Here is a 24,964-nt window from a genome sequence, read left to right on the forward strand (position 1 = left end):
CAGACCATCTGTAGATGGTCTGCGCATGCTTAAAGAGCAGCGACCTTTTCTCTTTTTTTAAACTCTTTTTTACTTTACTTTTTTAACTTTTGTGAGTTAAAGCCACGGGCTCGCACTCCGGAGGAAGGCCGGGGTAGAAGCAAGGCAGCCAGCGCTGGGTGCAGAGAGAGCAGTAGAGTCGGGGGCAGAGAGCACAGGAGAGTCGTGGCAGAAGCAGGGCAGCGCTGGGGGCATAGAGAGCAGGAGAGTCGGGGGCAGAGAGCGCAGGAGAGTCACGGCAGAAGCAGGGCAGCGCTGGGGGCAGAGAGAGCAGAAGAGTTGGGAGCAGAGAGCGTAGAAGAGTTGGGTCAGAAGCAGGGCAGCACTCGGGGCAGAGAGCAGGAGAGTCGGGGCAGAGAGAGCAGGAGAAGAGAGCTGGAAAGTCGGGGCAGACTGCAGGAAAGTCGAGGCAGAGAGCAGGAGATGCAGTCGGAAAGCAGTGAACAACTGGTCCCCGGCAATCACTTGTTTTCTGATCAGCCAACCCAGTCAGGGTGGCAGTTTTTGGTTAGTGAATCGCTGCCTGCCTACATTTGAATGCCGTCCCCCCTCATTTGCATGTGTGGTTCGGAGGATGATTGGGACAGCGGATTTGTCCTGCGCTGGGGGCTCAAAAGAGGGGTTGCTGCTGGGCGGTGGGCATTTTTTATCATATGAGTGGGTAAGGATGGGGCGGGGGCTGTTGGGAGGGCAGGTTTGGTTTGGGTTTGGTTTTCAGTTTCTGTCGAAACTGAGTAGCCAGTTTCGGTCAATTTCCTGATTTTGGTTAAGCTCTAATTGCAAAGTCATTTCTGCAGGTAAACGTGTTTTATCTGAAGAAATGTCTGTTGCAAATCTGCCCATCGGTGTCAGGTCAAAAGCGCGCCGGGACAAAGGCGCGCCCAGACAATTGAGAGCAGCGCGCGCCGCTCTAAATTACTGTTTTTAGTGCTCCGACAGGGGGGCGTGGGGGGGAACCCCCCTACTTTACTTAATAGACATCGCGCCGCTTTGTGAGGGCGGTGTGGGGGGTTCTAACCCCACACATTTTACTGTAAACTGAACTTTTTCCCTGTTTTTAGGGAAAAAGTTCAGTTTACACTAAAATGTGGAGGGTTACAACCCCCCCAAACCCCCCATAACGCCGGCGCGATGTCTATTAAGTAAACTGGGGGGGTTCCCCAACAAACCCCCCCGTCGGAGCCCCTAAAAACTGTAATTTAGAGCGGCGCGGCGGCGCGCGCTGCGCTCAATTGTCGGCATGCACTTTTGTCTTTCGCGCCGTTGTCTATGAACCCTGCCCATCATATGGCCAGATAAATTTATGCCATCAATTCACAACGGCATATAATGAACTTCAAAGTGCCTAATTTCTACCTGATCTCTTTTTCAGATAATACTTTTCTAAGTACCTTTATGGTCTTCAGATCCAGCCAACCACCAGCCAAATTATTTGAAGGCTTGTTTCTCTTTCTGGCTTTTGTTCATCATCAGACCTTAGTTTTTTTTAAAGTGCTTGTGCTCTATATTCTATGTTTTGTGCAAATCGATAAACTTTTCTTATACAACTTTAAAACTTTTGTGCTTAGCTTTAGCTATTTCTTCATTCTTTTTTTAAACCTCAGGAAGGACCTTAAGGTTCAACCAGTTTCGCCCAAAGGCTTTTTCAGGAACGGGTCCCCTGCAAATAAGAGGCAAGAGTTGGTAAATGCATCAGTTTCATTGTTCTAAAACTTTAAACTAATCCCTCAATATCTTAGCAGTTCTATTGAGGGATTAGTTTAAAGTTTTAGAACAATGAAACTGATGCATTTACCAACTCTTGCCTCTTTGTCTATTTTATATACAGATAAATGATTGCATTTATCCATAGAATTGTCACAGATTTTGTTTTTTAAAAAAATTTATTTTAAATATTGGGCTTGTTATTGCCAGCTTATGTCAGCCCATTTGAAAACAGCTTATATTTATAGTTTAAAACTAACATGTTCTTTTACTGTAGCTTTTAAATAATTTAGGCTTACGGTAAGCTGGCAAAGGATAAGATCTACTCTAGAGAGAGCAAATCTATATAGCTTCTTAGTTCCTATAATAGCTTTTTCCTAAATGAGAGGTTTGCATAAATGCAAAACGCAAAGTAAAGTCATTGTTTAATGTTTCAGGGTCCTGTGGGATTTCGTGGTCCTCCAGGAACAAGGGGTCCAAAAGGCCGTCGGGTGAGGAGCTATTAATTTTCAATGGGTGTTGTTACTTATGAAGGTGTGAGAACATCCTCTGCTAAAAACTAACTTTAATAAGCAATAGTAAAAATAATTGTTAACTTTCATCAAGAACCTTGTGAAATAATAATTTCCTGTATAGATTAGATTTTTTATTGTTTGCTTCACGATCTGGTCCTACCTGTTTTGCATGCTAGGGATGAAAGAAGCACACACTAGAATATCATTAGGTCTGAATATGATTATCAGAGATTCAGAAGAATGGCTTTGAACTTTTTTCTCTTCCTTTGATTTATTTTTAAAAAGGAAAAATTGCATATTTAAAAAGAAAAGTGATAGAAGGCCAAGTGGCATGAAAATCACACATCAATTTGGTACAATCTTCCTCCTCTGTCCTTTCAATACATTATTTTGTCTGATATTTTTTTTTCATTCAAAAAAAAGTCACTTCCTCATCCTTTTCGTGTTGCATCTTCACCCCGCAAACATGTAATAGGGCATCTCTCTGGTAAGAATCACACTAGATATGATAGGGTTGATATACATTTAAAAATCTAAACGGTTCCCTTGCAGTTGAATAATTGGCCATTTAAAGTTAGGTGTATTTTTAATCAGGGCAATTTTGGGTTAGTTTTGCACACCAAACTGAAAAAACAAATACTGACAGATTCTCTGAATGGTGCCGATGGCGGCAGCCGCCTTAAAAGTGGGCCTATGTGCTATTACCGAATAGTGTTTGGGTTCCATGTTGAGGATGGCTTGAGGGCATTATTTCAGGTTGTTGTGTGATTGAAGTGAATTTTGCTTTTTTAACATTGCTTTTGTTTACTTTCAGGGTGCCAGGGGTCCTGATGGACCAGCAGGAGAACCTGGGTCTTCAGGTGACAAGGTGAATCCAATGGGGCACCATCTGGATAGGAGAGCAATTCTGAACAAATTATATCTAAGAAAAACATTGAGGCAACTGATGAATCATCTGTGCCCTACACATGAGTTTTAACTTTGGAATTGCTGTCCTAATCAGGTCCTTAACTGCTTGATTCCAGTTCTACTACTACTATTAATTATTTCTATAGCGCTATCAGACGTATGCAGCACTGTACAGAGTCACGAAGAAGATAGTCCCTGCTCGAAGAAGCTTACAATCCAAACAGACAAGACAAACAAATAGGATGCCATGGATACAGTTAAGGGGAATGGTTAATCGCTGGCTAGGTTGGTGGGCAGCGGGGAATGGGGTTATGGATTAAAGGCTATATCAAAAAGATAGGCTTTCAGTATGCTTTTAAACAAGGGAAGGGGCTTGACGGACAAACTCAAGTTGTTTATTCCAGGCATAGGGGGCAGCTGGATGAAAAGAATGAAGTCTGGAATTGGTAGTGGAGGAGAAGGGTGCAGCTAAGAGCGGCTTATCTGAGGAACGGAGTTCTCTGGAAAAGAGAAATTCTTGGCATTAATTCGAATCAATTAAGGGTTACTTTGCTCAAATTTAGGTACCTAAACTTTACACGCAAGTCAAAAAAGGGGGCAAGCGAATGGGCTGATCAGGGGCATTCCTTTAAATTAAATGCGTAATTATAGAATTAAGGCCTCCATGTCTAAATTAAGGCATGGGCATGTGCACCAAGTTTTCTTTGATATAAATGGCCATGCCAATATTTAGTCGCTTTTCCCCGGGGGGCTATTCTATAAACCGTGCCTAACTATAAGTGCAGCTTATAGAATAATGCTTTTTGGGGGCACCATATATAGAATGTAACCCTATAAATGCTTCAATTAATGCAGTGACCATGTCAGCACATTATCGGCCCCACAGAGTTTAGAGATAGAGGTTTAATGATTATAATGTCATACCGTCATCAGCATTCAAGTTGCTTTCCATTTCTAATGCCATACTTGTCTTTTTATTAATAGGGCATTTGGGGAGAGCCAGGCAAGCAAGGAATCGGTGGGTCTCAGGTATGTGGCAATCTGACAGTGCCAAAGGCTGCTGCCAAAAGCTATACTCTTTATGAAAATAGATGAGTAGCACATGAACTTCAAATCTGGTTTAATTGTCAGCTATGCGAGCCACACATATTTTTTATGTATGTAACGCCCCCTTCAGGGCAGTTCTGGTTCCGGGGCCTGACCTGGATGAAGTCCCCCGAAGGTAGTCTCTGTCGGTTAGCGCTCGGTGCTTCCACATGGGGAAAATAAGTTTTAACGGGTGGGTTCACTCTCTTTTTTCCCCCAAGAAAAATCCCAAAAGAGTGCTGTGAACAAGGTTGGCTAATAAATTAAACAGGTTTATTTGAACTGTATATATAAACCTAGTCATACAATCATTTGTCATAAACACTTCCAATAGTTTCGATGGTCTCACGCTTAAAGCAATATTTATGCAGTTAAACCAACAAGATTAGCCTATATTTCAGATATCTAAAACCCATTACCTCAGTCTTTTGAACCTTTTAACTCTCAGTTCTATTAACTTTTTCCAGTTCTCACTGTAACTGCAGCTCCTCCCAGATTTCTCAGTTCAGTCAATTAGGTAATCCACACGATAAAGGGAAAAATGGAATTAAACTGCCAACTTCAAAGACTCAACAGAGAACCTATGCAAAAATGAAGTGACTAATGAAACTTCACATAACTCTTTCATATATTCACCTACTTTTTCAAAACAGTGCTCAGAGTAGGATTTGATTTTTCAGACCAAACGCCAGAACCCCCCCCCCCCCCAAAAAAAAAAAATAAACGTTTAAAAGGCTGTAACTTCACTCAATGATTAAAGAGTGAAGTTACAGCCTTTTAAACGTCTGCTTTTTTCCGTGTCATTCTCTAGCTGCCTCTGCTCTTCTCAGCCCTTAGGCACCAATAGTGCCTCTGCAAGCCCATTTCATCTGCCCTGAGCAGCTCCCAAAGGCTGTTCCAGAAACATCTCTAGTACTAGAATACCAACTCTAATACGAGTTCTGTGATAAACCAGTAACAGAGTTTTTCCACATGGAAAGCTGTCTCCCCCATGAGCATGTTGCATAGAAATTACACTATGCGGTGTAAGATTCATGGATTCCAAACTGTTCAACTTTTTGTCAGCTCAATTAGCTCTAATTCCCCAACTATTTCTTCTCTCTTTTAAACTCATGGGGAGTGCATTTCCAATTCCCCCATTTTGATTCAACTCGTTTCAGTTTGTAGCCCCCATAGATTTGAACCCACAAGCTTTATTCCCATTCAAAAAAATAATCTCTTCAAAGGTATAACAGTCCTCCAAATGTCTATGTGTTCATCCTTCAGTGCATGATTTGCATAAGGTGTTATCTAGCAGATTGAATACAGTTCTTCTACTCCCCCCCAACAGGTGGCAGTTATAATTGTTCCAGTTCAGTTTCAATGCACACAGATAAATATTGATTTCAAACCAACTAAACACAAAGATTTCCTTCTTTTTGAGTTCTGTCAGAAACCCTCCCCCTTGGGGGGGGGGTCATTTAATTTTTGTAACATTATGTTTCAGGGAACAGCAGGAGACAGCGGAGAGATGGGACCTCGTGGTTTGCCAGTAAGTACTTAAGTAGTGAAATGTTTAGTTCCTCTCTAAAGGAAGTGTTTTCAGTTCTTAGTCCTTCAGTTAAAGATTATTTGGATGAAAAAGGAAAGAAATACTATAATAGGAAGCCTATTGAAGACAATCTAATGGCTTACTTACTTTTGCCCAGGGATTCTCAATCTGGTCCTCAGGATACACCCAACCAGTCATGAGATAAATTTGCATATACTATCTCATAGCACAAAGTAGGTGAACATACCAATCCACAGGTCCCTGGATAGCTAAAGATATCCCAGAGATACAGATCTTAGCTCATTCTTCCTTTTCCCCATTCTTGAGTCTTCCTTGTGTACCACAGGTAGAGTTACCATATTTAATGAAGGGCAAACCCGGATGCATGGCCCCGCTCCATTCTAAACCCCAGCCCTGCCCTTTTCTGCTTCCAACCCACTCCATTCTGCCTCCAGCCCTGCCACAGTCCGGCTCTAGCTCCGTCTTGAAAAAGCATCGTCTCTTTTTAGCCAACCTCCAGGCCATGTCTGGAGGGCCACCAGCATGTGTGACGTCATCCACGCATGCTTTGTTGAAAGACCTCCAGATTTGACCAGAGCTCAGGGCTTTCCAAAACCGGTTTTCCCGGACATCTGGTAACTCTAACCACAGGAAGACTTACTTTTAAAGCTGGCACCCACACTCTCTTGATGTCACCAGAGGGCAGGCTGTTCTATCATGTGTCAGTCTCCTCACCAGATAAGCGTCAACTAGAGGTGGGTCTGAAACCGGTGGTTTTGGTATCAGCCGAAACCAAATCCACAGCTGAAATTTGCCACACTGTTTCAGCTAGGGTTACCATATGGCTCTAAAATAAAAGAGGATGCAATATCAACCAGTGTTTTTGAAAGCAATGGATGTAAGGAGAACAAATAGTGACATCTCGGGTTTACTTCCAATGATGTCTCAATGCGTCCTCCTTTTTCTGGAGCCATATGGTAACCCTAGTTTCAGCTGAAACTGGAACCAAACCTAGGGTTACTAGATGTTTGGGGAAACCTGGCCATGTCTCTTTTTAGAGGACTGTCTGAGTGCCTGGATGGACTTTCCAAAACCCAGTAGTTTGTCCGGGTTTTGGAAAGCCCTGAGCTCCTGCTGTGTCTGGAGGGCCTCCGAGCATGTGTGGATGACATCACAAACATCCGCGCATGCTCAGAGGCCCTCCAGATGTGGCCCAGAGCTCGGGGAAGAAGAAACAAGGTTTTGTAGGGGTGGGGCTGGGGGCATAACAGCGCGGGCCTGGAGGCATAATGAGGTGGGGCTGGAGGCAGACCAGGGTGAGGCCTCACATGGAGTATTGTGTTCAGTTTTGGAGACCGTATCTTGCGAAGGACGTAAGAAGACTTGAAGCGGTCCAGAGGAGGGTGATGAAAATGATAGGAGGCTTGCGCCAGAGGAGATACTGGACGCCCTGAATATATATACCCTAGAGGAAAGGAGGGACAGGGGAGATATTATTCAGACATTCAAATACTTGAAGGGTTTTAACGTAGAACAAAATCTTTTCCAGAGAAAGGAAAATGGTAAAACCAGAGGACATAAATTGAGGTTGAGGGGTGGTAGATTCAAGAGCAATGTTAGGAAGTTCTACTTTATGGAGAGGGTGGCGGATGCCTGGAATGCACTCTTGAGAGAGGTGGTGGAGAGGAAAACGGTGACGGAGTTCAACCCGACGACATCGGGGCAAAAGGGAGCACAAGCCCTCCTGCCCCGCGATCTCTAATCCCCCCCCCCCAAGTCCAATGGGGCCAGGAGGGAGCCCAAGCCCTCCTGGCCTCTCGCCCCCCACCCCGTACAAGATCGGGCAGGAGGGAGCCCAACCCCTCCTGCCCAGGCGGACCCCCACCCCCCACTACAATACGGGCAGGAGGGATCCCAAGCCCTCCTGCCCTCGACACAACCCCCCAAACGACTGCCCCCCCGAACCCCTGATCAGCCCCCCCCACTGACCCGCAACCCCACCCCCCCCCCCGCCGACCCCACGACCCACCCCCAATACCACCCCCCATACCTGTTAAATGTTGGCTGGACGGACGGGTACCAAGCCTGCCCGTCCGGCAGGCCAGCCGGCTCCGGAATGGGGCCGGATTGGCCCAGGCGGCTGAAACCCCACCCACAGGTGGGGCCTAAGGCGCCTGGGCCAACCAGAATAGGCCCAGGAGTCTTAGGCCCCTCCTGTGGGTGGGGCCTTAGGCATATGGGCCAGGTTGGGCCATTTAGGCCACTTTTTTGACTTTTTTTTATTTATTATGAACCCCATAGGCTATAATAGTATATAAATGCTTAAACAATAAATAAATTAATTGTGGTACCTGGGGCAATAGATTGTTAAGTGACTTGTCCAAAGTCACAGGGATTGAACTCACAACCTTGAGGTACTGAAGCAGCAGCTTTAACCACTAGGACGCTCATCCGTTGTAGCTCGTGTCATTAAAATGTATTAATGAATTCTACGATGTTCATACTGTCTTATAAAGAGGCAGCAATTTTTTTATATATTTACATTTTGAGCTTGAAAGGAAAGATTGAGGGTTTGACTCACCATAGTGTCTGATTATTACAGGGGGTTCGAGGTTCTACTGGCCCTCGTGGAGTAAAGGGGATTCCTGGTGAAGTGGTAAGTGCGATTGTCTTCACTCTTCCGCATGCCTACCCAGAATCTAACTTATTTTTCTTCTGCTATTTTCCTTTCTCTGATTGTCTCTGTATCTTTCTGTCTCTCTTCATGTAGCTACATAGAAGGACCTAAGCCAGTGAATTATTAATAACCCTGCACTAGCAGATACAGAACCACCATTAGACATGCTGGAGCCAAAGGCAGAAATTAAGGAGGGGGCCCCCAGTTCCTCTCCTCCCTGCCTCTTCTTCCGATTTCTCCACCCACCATATACCCTCCCATCCATCATCTCTCCCTTCCGCCTCCTTCCCCCCCCCAACCTCTACCACCCACAGGTCTACCTCATGCCGTCCCATTCATCATCCCTTCCTTCATTTAAAAATCATTTCCTCCAGGGGACCCCCATGGGTTGGGATGCCCTTCTCTTCTCCCCACCCTGTTTGAAGCACCCCTCCTTTACCTATAAAAATGCAATGAGGTTGCCAGCACAGCAGCAATTCTCTAGCACTGCCCACAGCCTCCTCATAACAGATAAGTGTTGGTTGCAGGGATCCCAGCTGATAGTCAGCCAGGACTTACAAAAGATGCTTACGCAGGCCCTGGCTGACTATCAGCATGGATCAACATAAGAGGAGTGCACATATCCTCCCTCCTGCCCCCCACCCCATCACTCCAATTCCCCCTCCCACCTCTCCCAGTCACAGAACACCCCCTGGGCATACCCGAAGAAGCCTGGTGGTCTAGTGGTCATCGGAGCAGAGGCAAGGTCAGCTCACTCCCTCCCCTCATGGCTGCTGTGATCTCTAGTGGTAGTCTCATGGTACTACCTAATCACTAGACCACCAGGCCTCTTCAAATAGGCCCAGGAGATCTGCTGTGATGTAGGGGGTTGGAAGGGGGACTCAAGAGTGATGTCAGTGGAACAGGAAAGATCAACTTCAGGCCACCTGGCACCTACATAGCTAAGTTGGTTTATTTGAATGTCACTGATCAATAAACAGTTTTAGAATGTAACAGTTATTGTTTTTTTTAATTCCAGGGCCCACAAGGACCACAGGGACCAGTCGGCCCATTAGGCAAAACCGGACCAAGGGTTAAGTGCCAACATTTTGCTCTCTTTTGTTACAAATATAACATAACATCAGATTTCTAGACCGCATAACCATAGAGTTCAACTGACTTAGTTTATTAAAATACTTTTTTCTATTCTGTCTTGCCAGAAAAGAAGCAAATATAAATCCCAAGTTTGTTTAAATAATAGGGGAGGTATGATACTAAATAAGAAAGAAACAGCCAATAAAGCAACAAGGCAGTGTACAAAATTTTATATAAATTTAGATAGATAGATAGAGGAAATACAATTAAAAACCATAAATGCATGGTTCATGCCCAGACTGAGGTAAATTGCCGGTATAGTGCTGTAGACTGGACACAATCAGACCCATAGGAGTCAGCTGTGCGGACACAAGTGGGTGCTAAGCCTCCTTCCCCCCAACATTGAGCGAGCACCATCATTGTGTCCAGGTAGGGGAAATTTCCATTGTGTTTGGCACCCCCCAATCATTTGAAATGTTGGCACCCACAATCAGATCTAGGTAACGTCGACCCACAATCAAGAGGCCTGATATTCAGCCTCTGGAGGAATGCAGCATTGCATTGCCCAGTTAACTTCGGCGTGTAAACTCAGGGCGGTCTTTTTGCTGCACTAACCTCTCTATGCAGTTGCATAGCCGGATAGCAGATTGGAAATCACCACTAAGTAGGTACTTCACCCAGGCTCCGCCCCTGGGTTGCTTAGTTCTTTTGAAAATTGGGAGGAAGGAAGTTAGTGAGAGTGTGCCATCCAACTCATTCTATAACAGATTGCTTAAATTTGCATACTGATTGCACATGTAAATTTATAAGCTACTGCTATCCATACATGTAAATGACCGGATCGCTCCTAACCAATATTATCCCAGGACAAGCAGGCAGCATATTCTTAACGCATGGGTGACGTCACCGACGGAGCCCCGGTACGGACACTTTTAACTAGAAAGTTCTAGTTGGCCGCACCGCGCATGCACGAGTGCCTTCCCGCCCGACGGAGGAGTGCGTGGTCCCCAGTTTCTTCGTTTCCGCGGAGCAAAGAAGACGCATGTGTTTTCAACGGCTGTTGAAAAATCTGATTTTTGCCTTCCCGCTCGCAAAATTTTCTTCTTTTTTGTTCTTTTTCCCTTCGGGTTTCTTTTCCGTTTAAAAAAAAAAAAACAAAAAAAACTTTGCTTCTTCTTTTTTTCTTTATTTTTCAGGCCGGCCCCGGCGGGGCCTGTTGCCATCATACAGGCCTCCGGTTTTGATTTTGCGGAGGCCGTGTTTCCCTTCATGCCCCCTCAACCGGGCTTTAAGAAGTGCCAGCGGTGTGCACGCCCGATCTCTCTCACTGACCCGCACAATTGGTGCCTACAGTGTCTGGGTCCAGAGCATCGAGCTGACACCTGCACCCGCTGTGCTACTCTTAAAAAACGTACATTAAAAAATAGACAGATCCAACAGAATATCCTTTTCGGTACCGGATCTGCCATGGAATCGGCCGCGCCGTCGACGGCACCGCAAAAGTCGGCACCGACTACTTCGACGACGCCTGATCCTTCCTCGGGGTCGCTGGCACCAGGTAAGCCGGCTAAGAAGCCTTCCACTTCCCTTGAGCGCCCTCCTGCCACAGCGGCGACACCGGTCCTCCCGGCATCACGCCGACCCCGCAAACTCTCCGCCCCGATTTCGGTGAGTGCCTCGTCATCGGCCTCCTCATCGCCGGGGCATGGAGCGGCACCTATGGTACCGAAAAAGAAAAAAGCGGTACCGGTGCCTCCCCTGGACGACCGCATTGCGGCCATACTCCAAAGCCAATTGCAGGAGCAACTACAGCAGCAACTCCAACACCTGTTGCCAGCAATGTTGGCCCCACTCCTTCCGGTACCGGACCGGCCCGAGCCTTGCACCATACCACCGGTGTCGACCCCATCGGTACCGTTGAACACATCCATGCCGGTGCTCGCGGCTGAACCACTCAATCCTCCCGTGCAACCATGCTCTGATACTGACCCTCCCCGACATCAAGACCGACACCGGTCCTCCTGAGACCGGGACCGGCACCGGTCTTCCTCCCCCGGTACCGTCTCGATGCGCTCTGGCAAATCTCTCTCTAAGACTCGCCACGCTGAGCCATCCACACCACCGTCCCGTCCTGCACACACCGACGTCAGGGACCCGGACTTATGGGAAGAATCCCCACCCGGTACCGATGATGAGGTTTCATCAACGGACGAGGAACCCTCGATGGTCGATACCGGTTCCAAACCTGAACAGTCCTCATTCACTAAATTTCTAAGGGAGATGTCGGCGGCTCTTTCTATCCCATTGGAATCCGACTCTAAGAAGTCCCAGGCTTTTCTCGACGCCTTAGACTTCGAACAACCCCCCAAAGAATTTTTGAAGTTACCCGTCCACGACATCTTACGGGAAACTTTTTACAAAAATTGGGAAAACCCTCTCATGGTACCGGGAGCCCCTTGAAAACTGGATAGTTTGTACAGGGTCATTCCTATCCCGGGGTTCGACAAACCCTTCTAGTGGAGTCCACCTTAAAGAAAACCCAGGGCTCCAGTGTTTATGCCTCCACCCCTCCTGGCAGAGAGGGCAGAACGATGGATAAATTTGGCAAGCGCCTTTATCAAAATTCAATGCTTGCCAACAGGGCTAATAATTACACCTTCCACTTCTCCTTCTACATGAAGCATTTGGTGCAACAACTCTCCTCCTTACAAAAATACATCCCTGAACGTAAGGTTCCTGTTTTTCAACAACAAATTTCCAGTCTACTCCAACTCTGGAAATTCATAGTGCGCTCCATTTATGACTCTTTTGAGTTAACCTCTCGAGCATCTGCCATGGCTGTGGCCATGAGGCACCTGGCCTGGCTGAGAGTTTCTGACCTCGACATTAATCACCAAGACCGCTTGGCTAACGCACCTTATCTTGGTGATGAACTCTTCGGGGATTCCCTGGACTCAACCACCCAGAAACGCTCGGCACACGAGACCAGGTGGGATACTCTGATAAAACCTAAGAAGAAGACTCCACCTGCTCGCCCCTACCGACAGCAGTCTTCCTACCAACGCAGGTTCTCAGCCAGACCTCTCAACCCACCTCAACAACAGCCTCGCCGACCTCGGCAACAGCATCAAACTCAGGCTCGCTTACAGTCTCACCAACCGGCCAAGCCTCTCCCTCTGTCAAAGCCATCTCAGCCCTTTTGACTCCTTTCTCCAGGGCATAGCCAGTCTCCCACCATCATTGCCTCTTCCTCAGCCGATCGGAGGACGCCTTCAACTCTTCCTCAGCCGTTGGGAGGTCAACACATCAGACCTGTGGGTCCTCAACATCATTCGCCACGGCTACTCTCTAAACTTCCAGACTCTTCCACCAGACAATCTTCCCATAGAGTCTGTTTCTCACTCCTCCCAATCCCTTCTCCTCCTGAGGGAGGTCCAATCCCTCCTTCTTCTCAATGCCATCGAAGAGGTACCCCCAGCCCAAAGGGGTCAGGGATTCTACCCCCGCTACTTCCTGGTTCCCAAGAAGACAGGAGACCTCCGTCCCATCCTCGATCTCCGGGACCTCAACAAGTGTCTGGTCAAGGAAAAGTTCAGAATGCTCTCCCTTGCCACGCTTTACCCTCTTCTCTCTCAACACGACTGGCTATGTTCCCTAGACCTCAAAGAGGCCTACACTCACATTCCAATCCATCTGACTTCACGTCGCTACCTTCGATTTCAGGTACAGCACCGTCACTATTAGTACAAAGTGCTACCCTTTGGCCTCGCATCATCGCCCAGGGTGTTCACCAAGTGCCTCATTGTAGTGGCGGCTTTTCTCAGGTCCCACAACCTCCAGGTGTTCCCCTACTTGGACGATTGGTTAGTGAAAGCACCTACATCTCCTCTTGTGCTACAAGCCACTCAGCACACCATCTCCTTCCTCCACCTCCTGGGGTTCGAGATCAACTACCCCAAGTCGCATCTGCTTCCCACACAGCGACTTCAGTTTATTGAAGCCGTCCTCGACACCACTCTGATGAGGGCGTTTCTCCCCTCAGACCGCCAACGGACCCTGCTCCATCTCTGCCGTCAGGTGCTCCTTCATCGCTCCATTCCAGCTCGGCAAATGATGGTCCTCCTGGGCCACATGGCCTCGACGGTCCATGTGCTTCCTCTGGCGCGACTCCACCTCAGGACACCTCAATGGACGCTGGCCAATGGTCACAGACCACAGATCCTCTTTCTCATCCCATCTCTGTGACATCGTCTCTTCAGCAATCTCTTCACTGGTGGTTAAACTCCTCCAATCTTTCCAGGGGTCTATTCTTTCATCTACCCCCTCACTCCATGATCATAACCACAGATGCCTCCCCCTATGCTTGGGGAGCTCACCTGGGAGATCTTCGCACCCAGGGCCTCTGGACCCATCAGGAGCGTCAGCATCACATCAACTTCCTGGAACTCAGGGCCATGTTCTATGCTCTCAAGGCCTTCCAGCACCTTCTCTACCCTCAGGTTCTTCTCCTGTGCACAGACAACCAAGTCGCCATAAACAAGCAAGGCGGCACCGGATCTCCCCTCCTCTGTCAGGAGGCCATCCGCATCTGGACCTGGGCCATGGCCCACAGTCTCTTCCTCAAGGCTGTCTATATCCAGGGCGAACAGAACTCCCTGGCCGACAATCTCAGCCGCATCCTTCAACCTCACGAGTGGACTCTGGATCCTCCCACACTCCGCTCCATCTTTGCTCGGTGGGGCACTCCTCAGGTGGACCTCTTTGCAGCTCCTCACAACCATCAGCTGCCCCAGTTCTGTTCCAGACTCTTCTCTCCTCATCGTCTGGCCCCGGATGCATTCCTGCTCGACTGGACGGATCGGTTCCTCTATGCCTTTCCTCCACTGCCTCTGATGTTGCGGACGTTATTCAAACTCTGCAGGGACAGAGCCACCGTGATTCTCATCGCTCCTCGGTGGCCTCGCCAACACTGGTTCTCCCTCCTGCTCCAGCTCAGCTCCAGAGAGCCCATTCCTCTTCCTGTGTTTCCTACTCTACTTACGCAGCAGCATCAGTCTCTACTACATCCCAATCTGTCCTCGCTCCACCTGACAGCTTGGTTTCTCTTGGGCCGACCTCTCCAGAGAATCTGTCTCAGCCTGTCCGTCGCATTTTGGATGCCTCCAGGAAACCGGCCACCCTCCAATGTTACCATCAGAAGTGGACCAGGTTCTCCTCTTGGTGTCTACTGCATCACCACGATCCCACCTCATTGGCGGTGGAAACTGTACTGGACTATTTGCTCTCTCTATCCGATGCTGGCCTCAAGTCCACCTCAATCAGAGTCCACCTCAGTGCCATCACTGCGTTTCATGAGCCTATCCTCGGAAAACCGCTTACGGCTCATCCCCTAGTTTCCCGGTTCATGAGAGGCCTCTTCAATGTCAAACCACCTCTGAAGCCTCCTCCAGTCGTCTGGGACCTGAATGTGGTTTTATCAGCCCTCATGAAACCTCCGTTTGAGCCTCTTGCCACTACTTCACTCAAATTTCTGACATGGAAGGTGCTTTTCCTCATTGCCATCACCTCTGCCAGGAGGGTTAGTGAGCTGCATGCACTGGTTGCTGACCCACCTTTCACTGTTTTTCACCATGACAAGGTGGTTCTGCGTACCCATCCTAAATTCCTTCCCAAGGTGGTCTAGGACTTCCACCTCAACCAATCCATTGTGTTGCCTGTCTTTTTCCCTAAACCCCATTCTCATCCTGGGGAACAGGCGTTACACACGCTGGACTGTAAGCATGCCCTTGCATATTACCTTGACTGTACCAGGGCTCACCGCTCGTCCCCTCAGCTCTTTTTATCCTTCGACCCTAACCGTGTAGGTCGCCCTGTCTCTAAACAGACGCTTTCCAACTGGCTTGCTGCCTGCATTGCGTTCAGTTATGCTCGGGCCGGTCTCTCACTGGAAGGTGCTGTCACGGCTCACAGGGTCAGAGCTATGGCTGCTTCTGTTGCTTTCCTCCGTTCCACGCCCATCGAGGAAATCTGCAAGGCTGCCACTTGGTCCTCAGTTCACACGTTCACTACTCACTACTGTCTGGATGCCTTCTCCAGACGGGATGGACACTTCGGCCAATCTGTGTTACATAATTTATTTTCCTAATGGCCAACCATCCCTCCTCCCTCTCTGTTAGCTTAGAGGTCACCCATGCGTTAAGAATATGCTGCCTGCTTGTCCTGGGATAAAGCACAGTTACTTACCATAACAGGTGTTATCCAGGGACAGCAGGCAGATATTCTTATGTCCCACCCACCTCCCCGGGTTGGCTTCTTAGCTGGCTTATCTTAACTGGGGACCACGCACTCCTCCGTCGGGCAGGAAGGCACTCGCGCATGCGTGGTGCAGCCAACTAGAACTTTCTAGTTAAAAGTGTCCGTACCGGGGCTCCGTCGGTGACGTCACCCATGCGTTAAGAATATCTGCCTGCTGTCCCTGGATAACACCTGTTACGGTAAGTAACTGTGCTTTATGTAATTATGGGCTCAAATTGCATAGAGGGTCGTTCACAGGGGAAGAGCATGGGCAGGCCAAAGGCGAGGCCAACATAAGTATGACCATTAACACAAACCATAGTCCTGTCAGCGGACTGATGCTGGGTTATGCTAGTATTCTATAAGGACTTTTCCACACGCAAACGTCTTTATAGTACGGGCTCATTATCTATGTTATGAGGTTCATCTAAATGGAGGAACTACAATCGCCTTCTGTGTCCTCCTCAGTCCACCTAGTGATGTAGACAAGCTTTATCTCTCATGAAAAGGAAATGAAGGGGGTTTCTGGCAGATAAGCCAAACTGTGCAAGAGGAAAAGAGGGACTTAAATAAGAACATTAGACTAACCTGTATCGTGCATTGGTGCACCCACACTTGGAGTACTGTGTCCAGTACTGGTTGCCGTACCTCAAGAAGGACATGGTGGTACTTGAGAGAGTCCAGAGAAGAGCAACTAAGCTAATAAAGGGAATGGGGGACCTCTCATATACTGACAGACTGAAAAAGCTGGGGCTTTTCTCGCTGGAAAAGCGACGACTCAGAGGAGACATGATAGAAACCTTCAAGATCATGAAGGGCATAGAAAAAGTGGACAGGGACAGATTTTTTAAATTATGGGGAACCACAAGTACAAGGGGGCACTCAGAGAAATTGAGAGGGGAAAGGTTTAAAACAAATGCCAGGAAGTTCTTTTTCACCCAGAGGGTGGTAGACACATGGAACGCGCTACCGGAGGATGTGATAGGCAGAAGCACGCTACAGGCCTTCAAGGAGGGTCTGAACAGGTACCTGGAGGACAAAGGGATTGAGGGGTACAGATAGGAGTAGAGGTAGGTAATAGGGATAGGATTAGAGGATTAGAGGCAGTTACAAAATTAGTCAGGGACACTGTTCAGGCAATTAGGCCTGATGGGCCGCCGCGAGAGTGGACCGCTGGGCGAGATGGACCTCTGGTCTGCCTCAGCGGAGGCAACTTCTTATGTTCTTACTGGGTCAGACCAATGGCCCATCAAGCCCAGTAGCCCGTTCTCATGGTGGCCTATGCAGGTCACTAGTACCTGACAAAACCCAAAGAGTAGCAACATTCCATGCAGGATCCACAAAGAGCAGCAAGATTCCAGAACCCCAAATAGTAGCAACATTCCACGCAGAATCCTCAGAGTAGCAAGATTCTAGAATCCCAAAGAGTAGCAACATTCTAAGCTACCGATCCAGGGCAATCAGAGGCTTCCCCCATTTCTTACTAACAGACTATGGACTTTTCCTCCAGGAATTTGTCCAAACCTTTCTTAAAACCAACTACGCTATCCGCTCTTACCACAACCTCTGGCAACGCGTTCCAGAGCTTAGCTATTCTCTGAGTGGAAAAATATTTCTTCCTATTGGTTTTTAAAGTATTTCCCTATAACTTTGTCGAGTGTCCCCTAGTCTTTGTAATTTTTGATGGAGTGAAAAACCGATCCACTTGCACAGCAAAGAAAAACGAATAATTGCATATTGATTGCACATGTAAATTTATAGACTGCTGCTATTTAGACTAATGGAAACAAAAGTGGAATATAAGAAGGAGCAAATTAAGAACAGGACAGAGAACTGGGAGGAAAAAGCCCTTACAAGGGCATCATCCAAACAACATAGTTGGCACAACATTTGCAAAATGGATCATTACAGAGAGAAACTGAGGCTGTAATTTTTGCAGCGCAAGAACAAGCCATGCAAACAAATGCTATGAAAGTAAAAATAGAAAAGTTTAGTGAAGATGCTAAATGCCAGCTACATAAAGAAAAAAGATGAAATGATGGATCTTTAGTGGTTGTAGTAAAATTTCTCAGACCGAGTATAGAAAACATCACAGGGCTGCTCAAATAATACACTACGCTTAAAAAAAAAAAAGGCTTTCAAGTGTGTGAAAATGATTGGGAACACACAATCAAGAAAAAAAGTAATAGAAAATGAGAAAGTGAAGGGTTTATGGGACTTTAAAATTCAGTTGGACCATAATTAGGTTAGAACAGTACTAGAAGAAATGTTTGTATGGTTAATAGAGGGGCTTTTACTAGGACACAGTGAAGTGGAGACAAAATATACAGGAAAGACTATGGAAGAAAAATATCAAAAGTAGCAAAATTCATCTCCCACTGGAAAAAGATATCCACTAACATCCTTGATGATCTGGCCCCCCTACAAACCAAAACCAGAACCAGCAGGAAATCAGACCAATGGTTCGATAATGAACTACTCCAACTCAAAAGACAATGTAGAAGATTAGAAAGAAAATGGAGGAAAAAGAACCAAGATCAAACAAAAACCGACTGGAAAAAAATCAACAAACAATACAAAAATCTACTAAGGGATAAGAGGAAAAGCTACTATACTAATCTCATAGGCACGGAAACCCAAGATTCCAAAAAAATATTCCAAATCCTGAAAGAATTAACAGACACCAAACCATACACTACCACCACGAACACCCCTCCACCATCACCCACCCTCTTAGCAGAACACTTCAAGAACAAAATTACCAACACCAGAGCCACTCTCATCCTCAACCCATCCCATCAAAACTCAATCACAATCCACTCTACAGGAAAAGAGGCAACCGCAGCAGACAGAATTTGGACTCAATTCCCCAACATACAATGGTCAGAATTCAACAAATTCTACAAAAAATACAGCCATGCCTCCTGTGACCTCAACCATTGCCCCTCATATCTCCTTACCACCTCTAGTGTAAAATTCCGCACCATAATTCTACAATGGATTCAATTCACGCTCACAGAAGGCACATTCCCTGCTGACCTCAGCGAAATCGTCATCACCCCAATCCAAAAAGACCCAAAAGCACCACAAAACCACCCATCTAACTTTAGACCTATAGCCTCAATTCCGCTATATGTCAAAATTATAGAAGGCCTAGTAGCCAAACTCCTCTCCAATTACATAGATGACCACAACCTACTCCACCCCACGCAATCAGGCTTCAGAACAAACTTCAGTACAGAGACACTACTAGGCTCCCTTATGGATACCGTCAGACAACACCTTAGTACAGGGAAAAAAATGCTTCTCATACAACTGGACCTAACTGCAGCATTCGACTTAGTGGACCACAACATCCTTCTACAGATCTTAGACGCAATAGGCATCTCAGATAAAGTATACTCATGGTTTGAAGGATTCCTAAAATTCAGAACTTACAGTGTAAAATCAAACAAAGAAAAGTCAGAATCCTGGTCAAACCCCTGCGGCGTACCACAAGGATCTCCACTATCCCCTACCCTCTTCAATCTCTACACCGCTTCTCTAGGAACGCATCTGGACAATCTGGGCATAACCACCTATAGTTATGCTGATGACATCACCATCCTCATCCCATATGATCACTCTAAACCGACCATGACAGACAAACTTCACCAAACACTTGAAACAGTCACAACCTGGATGAAAAAACACAAACTTAAACTCAACCAAGACAAAACCAAATTCATCCTTCTCGAAAATGACAAGGTCCAAACCACAACCAACTTAGAAATAAACGCAATCAAATACCCAATCCAAACCACCATTAAACTACTTGGCATGACCATAGACAGATGCTGCACTATGCAACCGCAAATAAATAAAACAATTCAGAAATCATTCGCTGTCATGAGAAATCTGAGACAAGTCCGAAAATTCTTTAAAAGAACACAATTCCAACTTATAGTACAATCACTAATACTAGGTATATTGGACTACTGCAACATCCTCTTCCTTCCTTGCCCTGTAACCACGATTAAACAACTCCAAACAATCCAAAATACAGCTTTGAGACTCATCTACTCATTGAGAAAACACGACCACATCACTGAAGCCTTCATCAACTCACATTGGCTTCCAATCCAAGAAAGAATCCAATTCAAATTCTACTGCATACTATTTAAAACCCTACACGGAGACAGCCCATCATACTTGAATAATCGCCTCATCCAAGCACCCACTACCAGACACAGAAAAAACACACTCCCCATTCATACCCCCCCCAATCAAAGAAGTAAAAAGAACAAAACTACACGACGGCCTCCTAGCCACCCAAGCCGCAAGGCTGGATAACCAGATCTCCAACCTTCTGATGACCACTCCAGACTATAGGACGTTCAGAAAAGAAATAAAAACCACACTTTTCAAGAAATTCCTGAAGCAGCACTAACATCACGACCTCTTAGTAACTCTAAAACCGACATCTGATCTACCCATTACTGCAATAACAACAACAAAAGAACCTCCACTATGACCAACTATTAATTCTCTTACAAACCACCTCACCCTCAACAACCAGTTAATGTTTATAAAATCTACAACTTACCTATCTAGCCAATCAATGTAACTCTGTATTTCTAAATTAACCTTTTGTAATCCGCCTTGAACCGCAAGGTAATGGCGGAATAGAAATCCCTAATGTAATGTAATGTAATGTAATAATAAGAGCCAAAGGAGCTCCATGAAATACATTGCAAAATGCTTGGGGTCACTTAAAATTGAAGGGGCGACACCCTGCCAGATGCAAAAGTCCGTTTTATTTGGAATTGCATTCATACTATATGCTGCCTCTACATAGGGTTACCATATGGATCCAGAAAAAGGAGGATGGATTGAGACATCTAGGTTTTACTTCCATTGATAGCAATGAAAGTAAAACACGGATGTCTCAATCCTAGGGTTGCCAGATTTTGTCCTCAAAAAATGAGGATGTATGGCCCTGCCCCATTCCGTCCCCGATCCCACCCTGTTCTGCCCATGGCCCCCACCTCATTCCACCCATACCCTATTCCACCCCCCAACCCTGACCCCACACATACCCTATCTCTTCGGGGACGCATTTGGAAGGCATTTGCACCTGCATTGATGTGACATGATGACATCACACGCATGATGTCATTGCATCACATCCGTGCATGCACAGATGCCTTCCTTATGTGACCCCAAGCTCAAGGGTTTTTAAAACCCAGACAAAATGCCGGGTTTTGAAAACCCATCTGGACGCCTGGACAGTCCTCTGAAAAGAGGACAATCTGGAGATCCGGTAATCCTACTCATTCCGTCCTCCTTTTTCTGGATCTATATGGTAACCCTGTCTCTACAGTTTCTAAGCTCTTGGGTAGGGCTTCCCCATCGTGATACTTTGTACTCTGCAGTGTTCTTTTCAGCATCGGCACAGCGTTTAGCAGACTTTGAGAGCAACCTGTTTGAATAGTAGTAATCTGGCGCCATCTACTGGGCTTCTGTTTTATACATCCCTGAGGAAGGCTGCCCTAGCCGAAACATGTTTGACGTATTTTATGTACATGATATATATATGATGTGGATATACGTTGTTTTAATAAATTGATTGTCCTCACAGCAGTTCAACTTTGTGTCCCTTCCAGCCTCCTTTTTCGTTCTCATATCTTGTACGTGGGGTTGTAATTTTTTTTTTTTCCTTTGTATTGTGTGATACATTGCCTTATTGGGCAGACCAGATGGACAATGCAGGTCTTTATCTGCTGTCATATACTAGTTACTGTGTTAGATAGATAGATGTCATGTCAGCTAAAAGTCATTCTTTGTGGATCTCTTGGGCCTTCTTAATGCTGAGGCTCAGAGTGAGCAGGGATACTTCTCCATTATAGCATTGCTAATCTTGTTCCAAAGGATTAGAAGTTCAAAGAGTGGGGAGTTTATTTCTTTTAAAAAAATTTATTTTAAGAATTTAATCTTAGGGGAACTCAATGTCTGGGTCTACCTTTCCACTTTGTAGCAATGCATTTTTCTTACAGGGACTTTCTGGACGCCCGGGAGAAGCTGGTGTCATGGGTGAACCAGGGATGAAGGTAAGAACAATGATTTGTTCACGTGGCTTCTCCAGAAGCTTTTGCTTCATCCAAAGCTCTAAAACTTCTGGAGCCAGATGCATCTCTTCTGAATTATACCCCATGAAGAGCTAATAACTCTAGATTGTGAGCCCACCGGGACAGATAGAGAAAATGCTTGAAGTACCTGTATGTAAACCGCTTTGAGTTGCGGTTGTAAAACTATGAAAAGGCAGTATACAAGTCCCATCCCTTTCCCTGATGTCATAATGCCTCATTCCACCAATAGAAGCCAATCTTATCATTAATGTCACAATGGTTTCATTGTTCTATACTTGGCTCACGTCTGATATTGCTTTGGGGGAGAGTGTGGAACAGAACTACAGCCTCAGCACCCTGAGGTAGTGGGTTCAAACCCCACACTGCTCCCTGTGACCCTGGTCAAGTCACTTAATCCTCCATTGCCCCAGGTACATTAGATAGATTGTGAGCCCACCAGGACAGATAGGGGAAATGCTTGAAGTACCTGTATGTAAACTGCTTTGAGTGCGGTTATAAGATGTCAGGTCAAAAGCGCGACGGGACAAAGGTGCGCGCAGACAATTGAGCGCAGCGCGGAGGTGTGTGCCGCAGAAAATTACAGTTTTTACGGCTCCGACTGGGGGGAAGTGGGGGGGGAACCCCACACTTTATTTAATAGAGATCGCGCCGTGTTGTGGGGGGTTGTAACCCCCCACATTTTACTGAAAACTTCACTTTTTCCCTGTTTTTAGGGAAAAAGTTAAGTTTACAGTAAAATGTGGAGGGTTACAACCCCTCAAACCCCCCACAACGCCGCCGCGATCTCTATTAAGTAAACTGGGGGGGGCTCCCCAACAAAACCCCCCGTCGGAGCCCCTAAAAACTGTAATTTTCTTCAGCGCGCACCTCCGTCTTGCGCTCAGTTGTCAGCGCGCGCCTTTGTCTTTAGCGGGGTTGTCTATGAACCGGTTATAAAACTACAAAAAAGGTGGTATACAAGTCCCAATCCCAAGTTTAGATAAAGCTGTTAAAATCAAGATCAAGTGAATAACCCAGTGGCTATCCCAGAGTGAAGCATAGGCAGATGGGGTTGTGTGGAGTAGTCACGGAGCCACAGTTTGCATGTGCATAGCCGTTGGCTCTTCCGGCCCCCACCCTGGAACAGAAAGTTGGATGGGAGTTGGCAGAGCCAACAGTCGCACATATACAGACCATGACCCCCTGTAACCAAGATCCACCTAGCCCAGAAACCTGCTTCCAACAGTGGCCAATCCAGATCACAAATAACTGCCAGAATCCCAAAAAATAGCAAGATTCCGAAATCCCAAAGAGCAGCAAGATTCCATTCTACCGATCCCAGGGATGGGTAGCGGTTCTCTCCCTGTCTGTCTTAATAGCAGTTTATGGACTTTTCCTCCAGGATCGATCATAGAGCATTTCCTCTGGCTGGAAAGATATGTATTCTGTGCCATGTCAACACTGATACAGAGTCTTGTCTGTGAATGCAAGAGAACTGAAGTAATGACATGCATAACATTTATAAAGATGTTTTCTAAAATGATAACTGCCGCATGTTTCCATGTCTTTAGGGGGATTATGGCCCACTGGGAATCCCAGGCGAACAAGGCCTTGTAGGACAAAGAGTAAGTAAACCTCAGCTTCAAGGATTTAGTGGAAGAGCAGTAGAAATCGACTGTCCAGTACTTCTAACAGGGGTTTTTTTGTTCCTCTTTTGGATCATTTCTCTTGTTGAAGAAGATTATTGAATTCAGCTCCCAATCATTTAACAGAGGTTGCATCACTAAACACCTTCAAATCTAACTTAAAAACATTCCTGTTCAAAGATGCCTTTGACCTTTGATCGTCCTTTTAAGGATGTTTTACATATATTTTAGACCCGCTCTTATGCCAGTTTCTTTGTCTCCCCTACCTTATGTTTTTCCCCATTTGTTCTTTTCTATCCAAATAAAGTAGTTCCTCCCTTTCTCCTTTTGTACCAGTTCAGTCATTGTTTCTATTATGTAATTATGTGATTTATCTGCTGTATGTTTTCATTTTGTATTCATTTCTATGTTTCCCCTTTTATTTTAACTATGTATAACCGCCTTGAAGCCTGATTTTTTAAATAAACTTGATGTTACACTTTGCTAGTTTGGGACCTTTAAGAGCAGATGTCAGGTCAAAACCGCGGAAGACAAAGGTGCACGCCGACAACTGAGCGCAGCGCGGAGGCGCGCACCGAAGAAAATAACTGTTTTTAGGGGCTCCGACGGGGGTGTGTGGGGGGGAACCCCCCCACTTTACTTTATACAGATCGCGCCGTGTTGTGGGGGCGTTGTGGGGGGCTTGGGGGGTTGTAACCCCCCACATTTTACTGAAAACTTTACTTTTTCCCTAAAAACAGGGAAAAAGTTAAGTTCACAGTATAATGAGGGGGGTTACAACCCCCCAAACCCCCCACAACGCCGCCGCGATCTGTATTAAGTAAAGTGGGGGGGGCTCCCCAACAAAACCCCCCGTCGGAGCCCCTAAAAACTGTCATTTTCTTCGGCGCGCGCCTCCGTCTTGCGCTCAGTTGTCGGCGCGCGCCTTTGCCTTCCACGGTTTTGTCTATGAACCGTACTGGACCGATCTATTTTATTGATGATTGAGCCTTTTGACATGTCTAGCTTCTCTCTTTATAAAGGTCCTCTTATTTTTAATACATTTTCACAGATCTTTGTGCTGCTAGTTCAATAACATTGTTTGAGTTGTTTTGGTCTTAGTCTGATATCTGTCATTACTCAGTGCTAGAGATCCAGTTTTGATTGATTCTGTTTATGAAGCAGGCATGTAGTAGGTGCAGTAAGGTCATTTTTAAGGCATTCTGTTGTCAAAGTACCCTAAATGTGCTTGTGGTATCTGTTAGTAAATGATGGGATGCAGTTATACTCAGCAGGGGGCACCGGTGCACCATGCTGATGCAAAACTCTTATCAGTCAAGCTGTCGGTTGCTGATAGCAGCAAGCACAGCAGTGTTAGGGGTAACTCCATTGTCAGTTTGAAA

At 46.3% G+C, this 24,964-nt stretch overlaps 1 protein-coding gene across 1 annotated transcript in view; it reads left to right on the forward strand.

The window, feature by feature from the left end:
- LOC117367941 (collagen alpha-1(XXVII) chain B-like) overlaps nt 1-24,964 on the forward strand; it is a 299,681-nt gene that overhangs the window by 176,516 nt on the left and 98,201 nt on the right. The window contains exons 28-35 of the mRNA XM_033961061.1: nt 2,181-2,234; nt 3,073-3,126; nt 4,152-4,196; nt 5,740-5,784; nt 8,387-8,440; nt 9,480-9,533; nt 21,865-21,918; nt 23,508-23,561. Of these exons, the coding sequence (XP_033816952.1) occupies nt 2,181-2,234; nt 3,073-3,126; nt 4,152-4,196; nt 5,740-5,784; nt 8,387-8,440; nt 9,480-9,533; nt 21,865-21,918; nt 23,508-23,561 (414 nt within the window). The remainder of the gene's footprint in view (nt 1-2,180; nt 2,235-3,072; nt 3,127-4,151; nt 4,197-5,739; nt 5,785-8,386; nt 8,441-9,479; nt 9,534-21,864; nt 21,919-23,507; nt 23,562-24,964) is intronic.

This window comes from Geotrypetes seraphini, chromosome 10 (genome assembly GCF_902459505.1).
Source record: "Geotrypetes seraphini chromosome 10, aGeoSer1.1, whole genome shotgun sequence".
Classification (NCBI taxonomy): domain Eukaryota; kingdom Metazoa; phylum Chordata; class Amphibia; order Gymnophiona; family Dermophiidae; genus Geotrypetes; species Geotrypetes seraphini.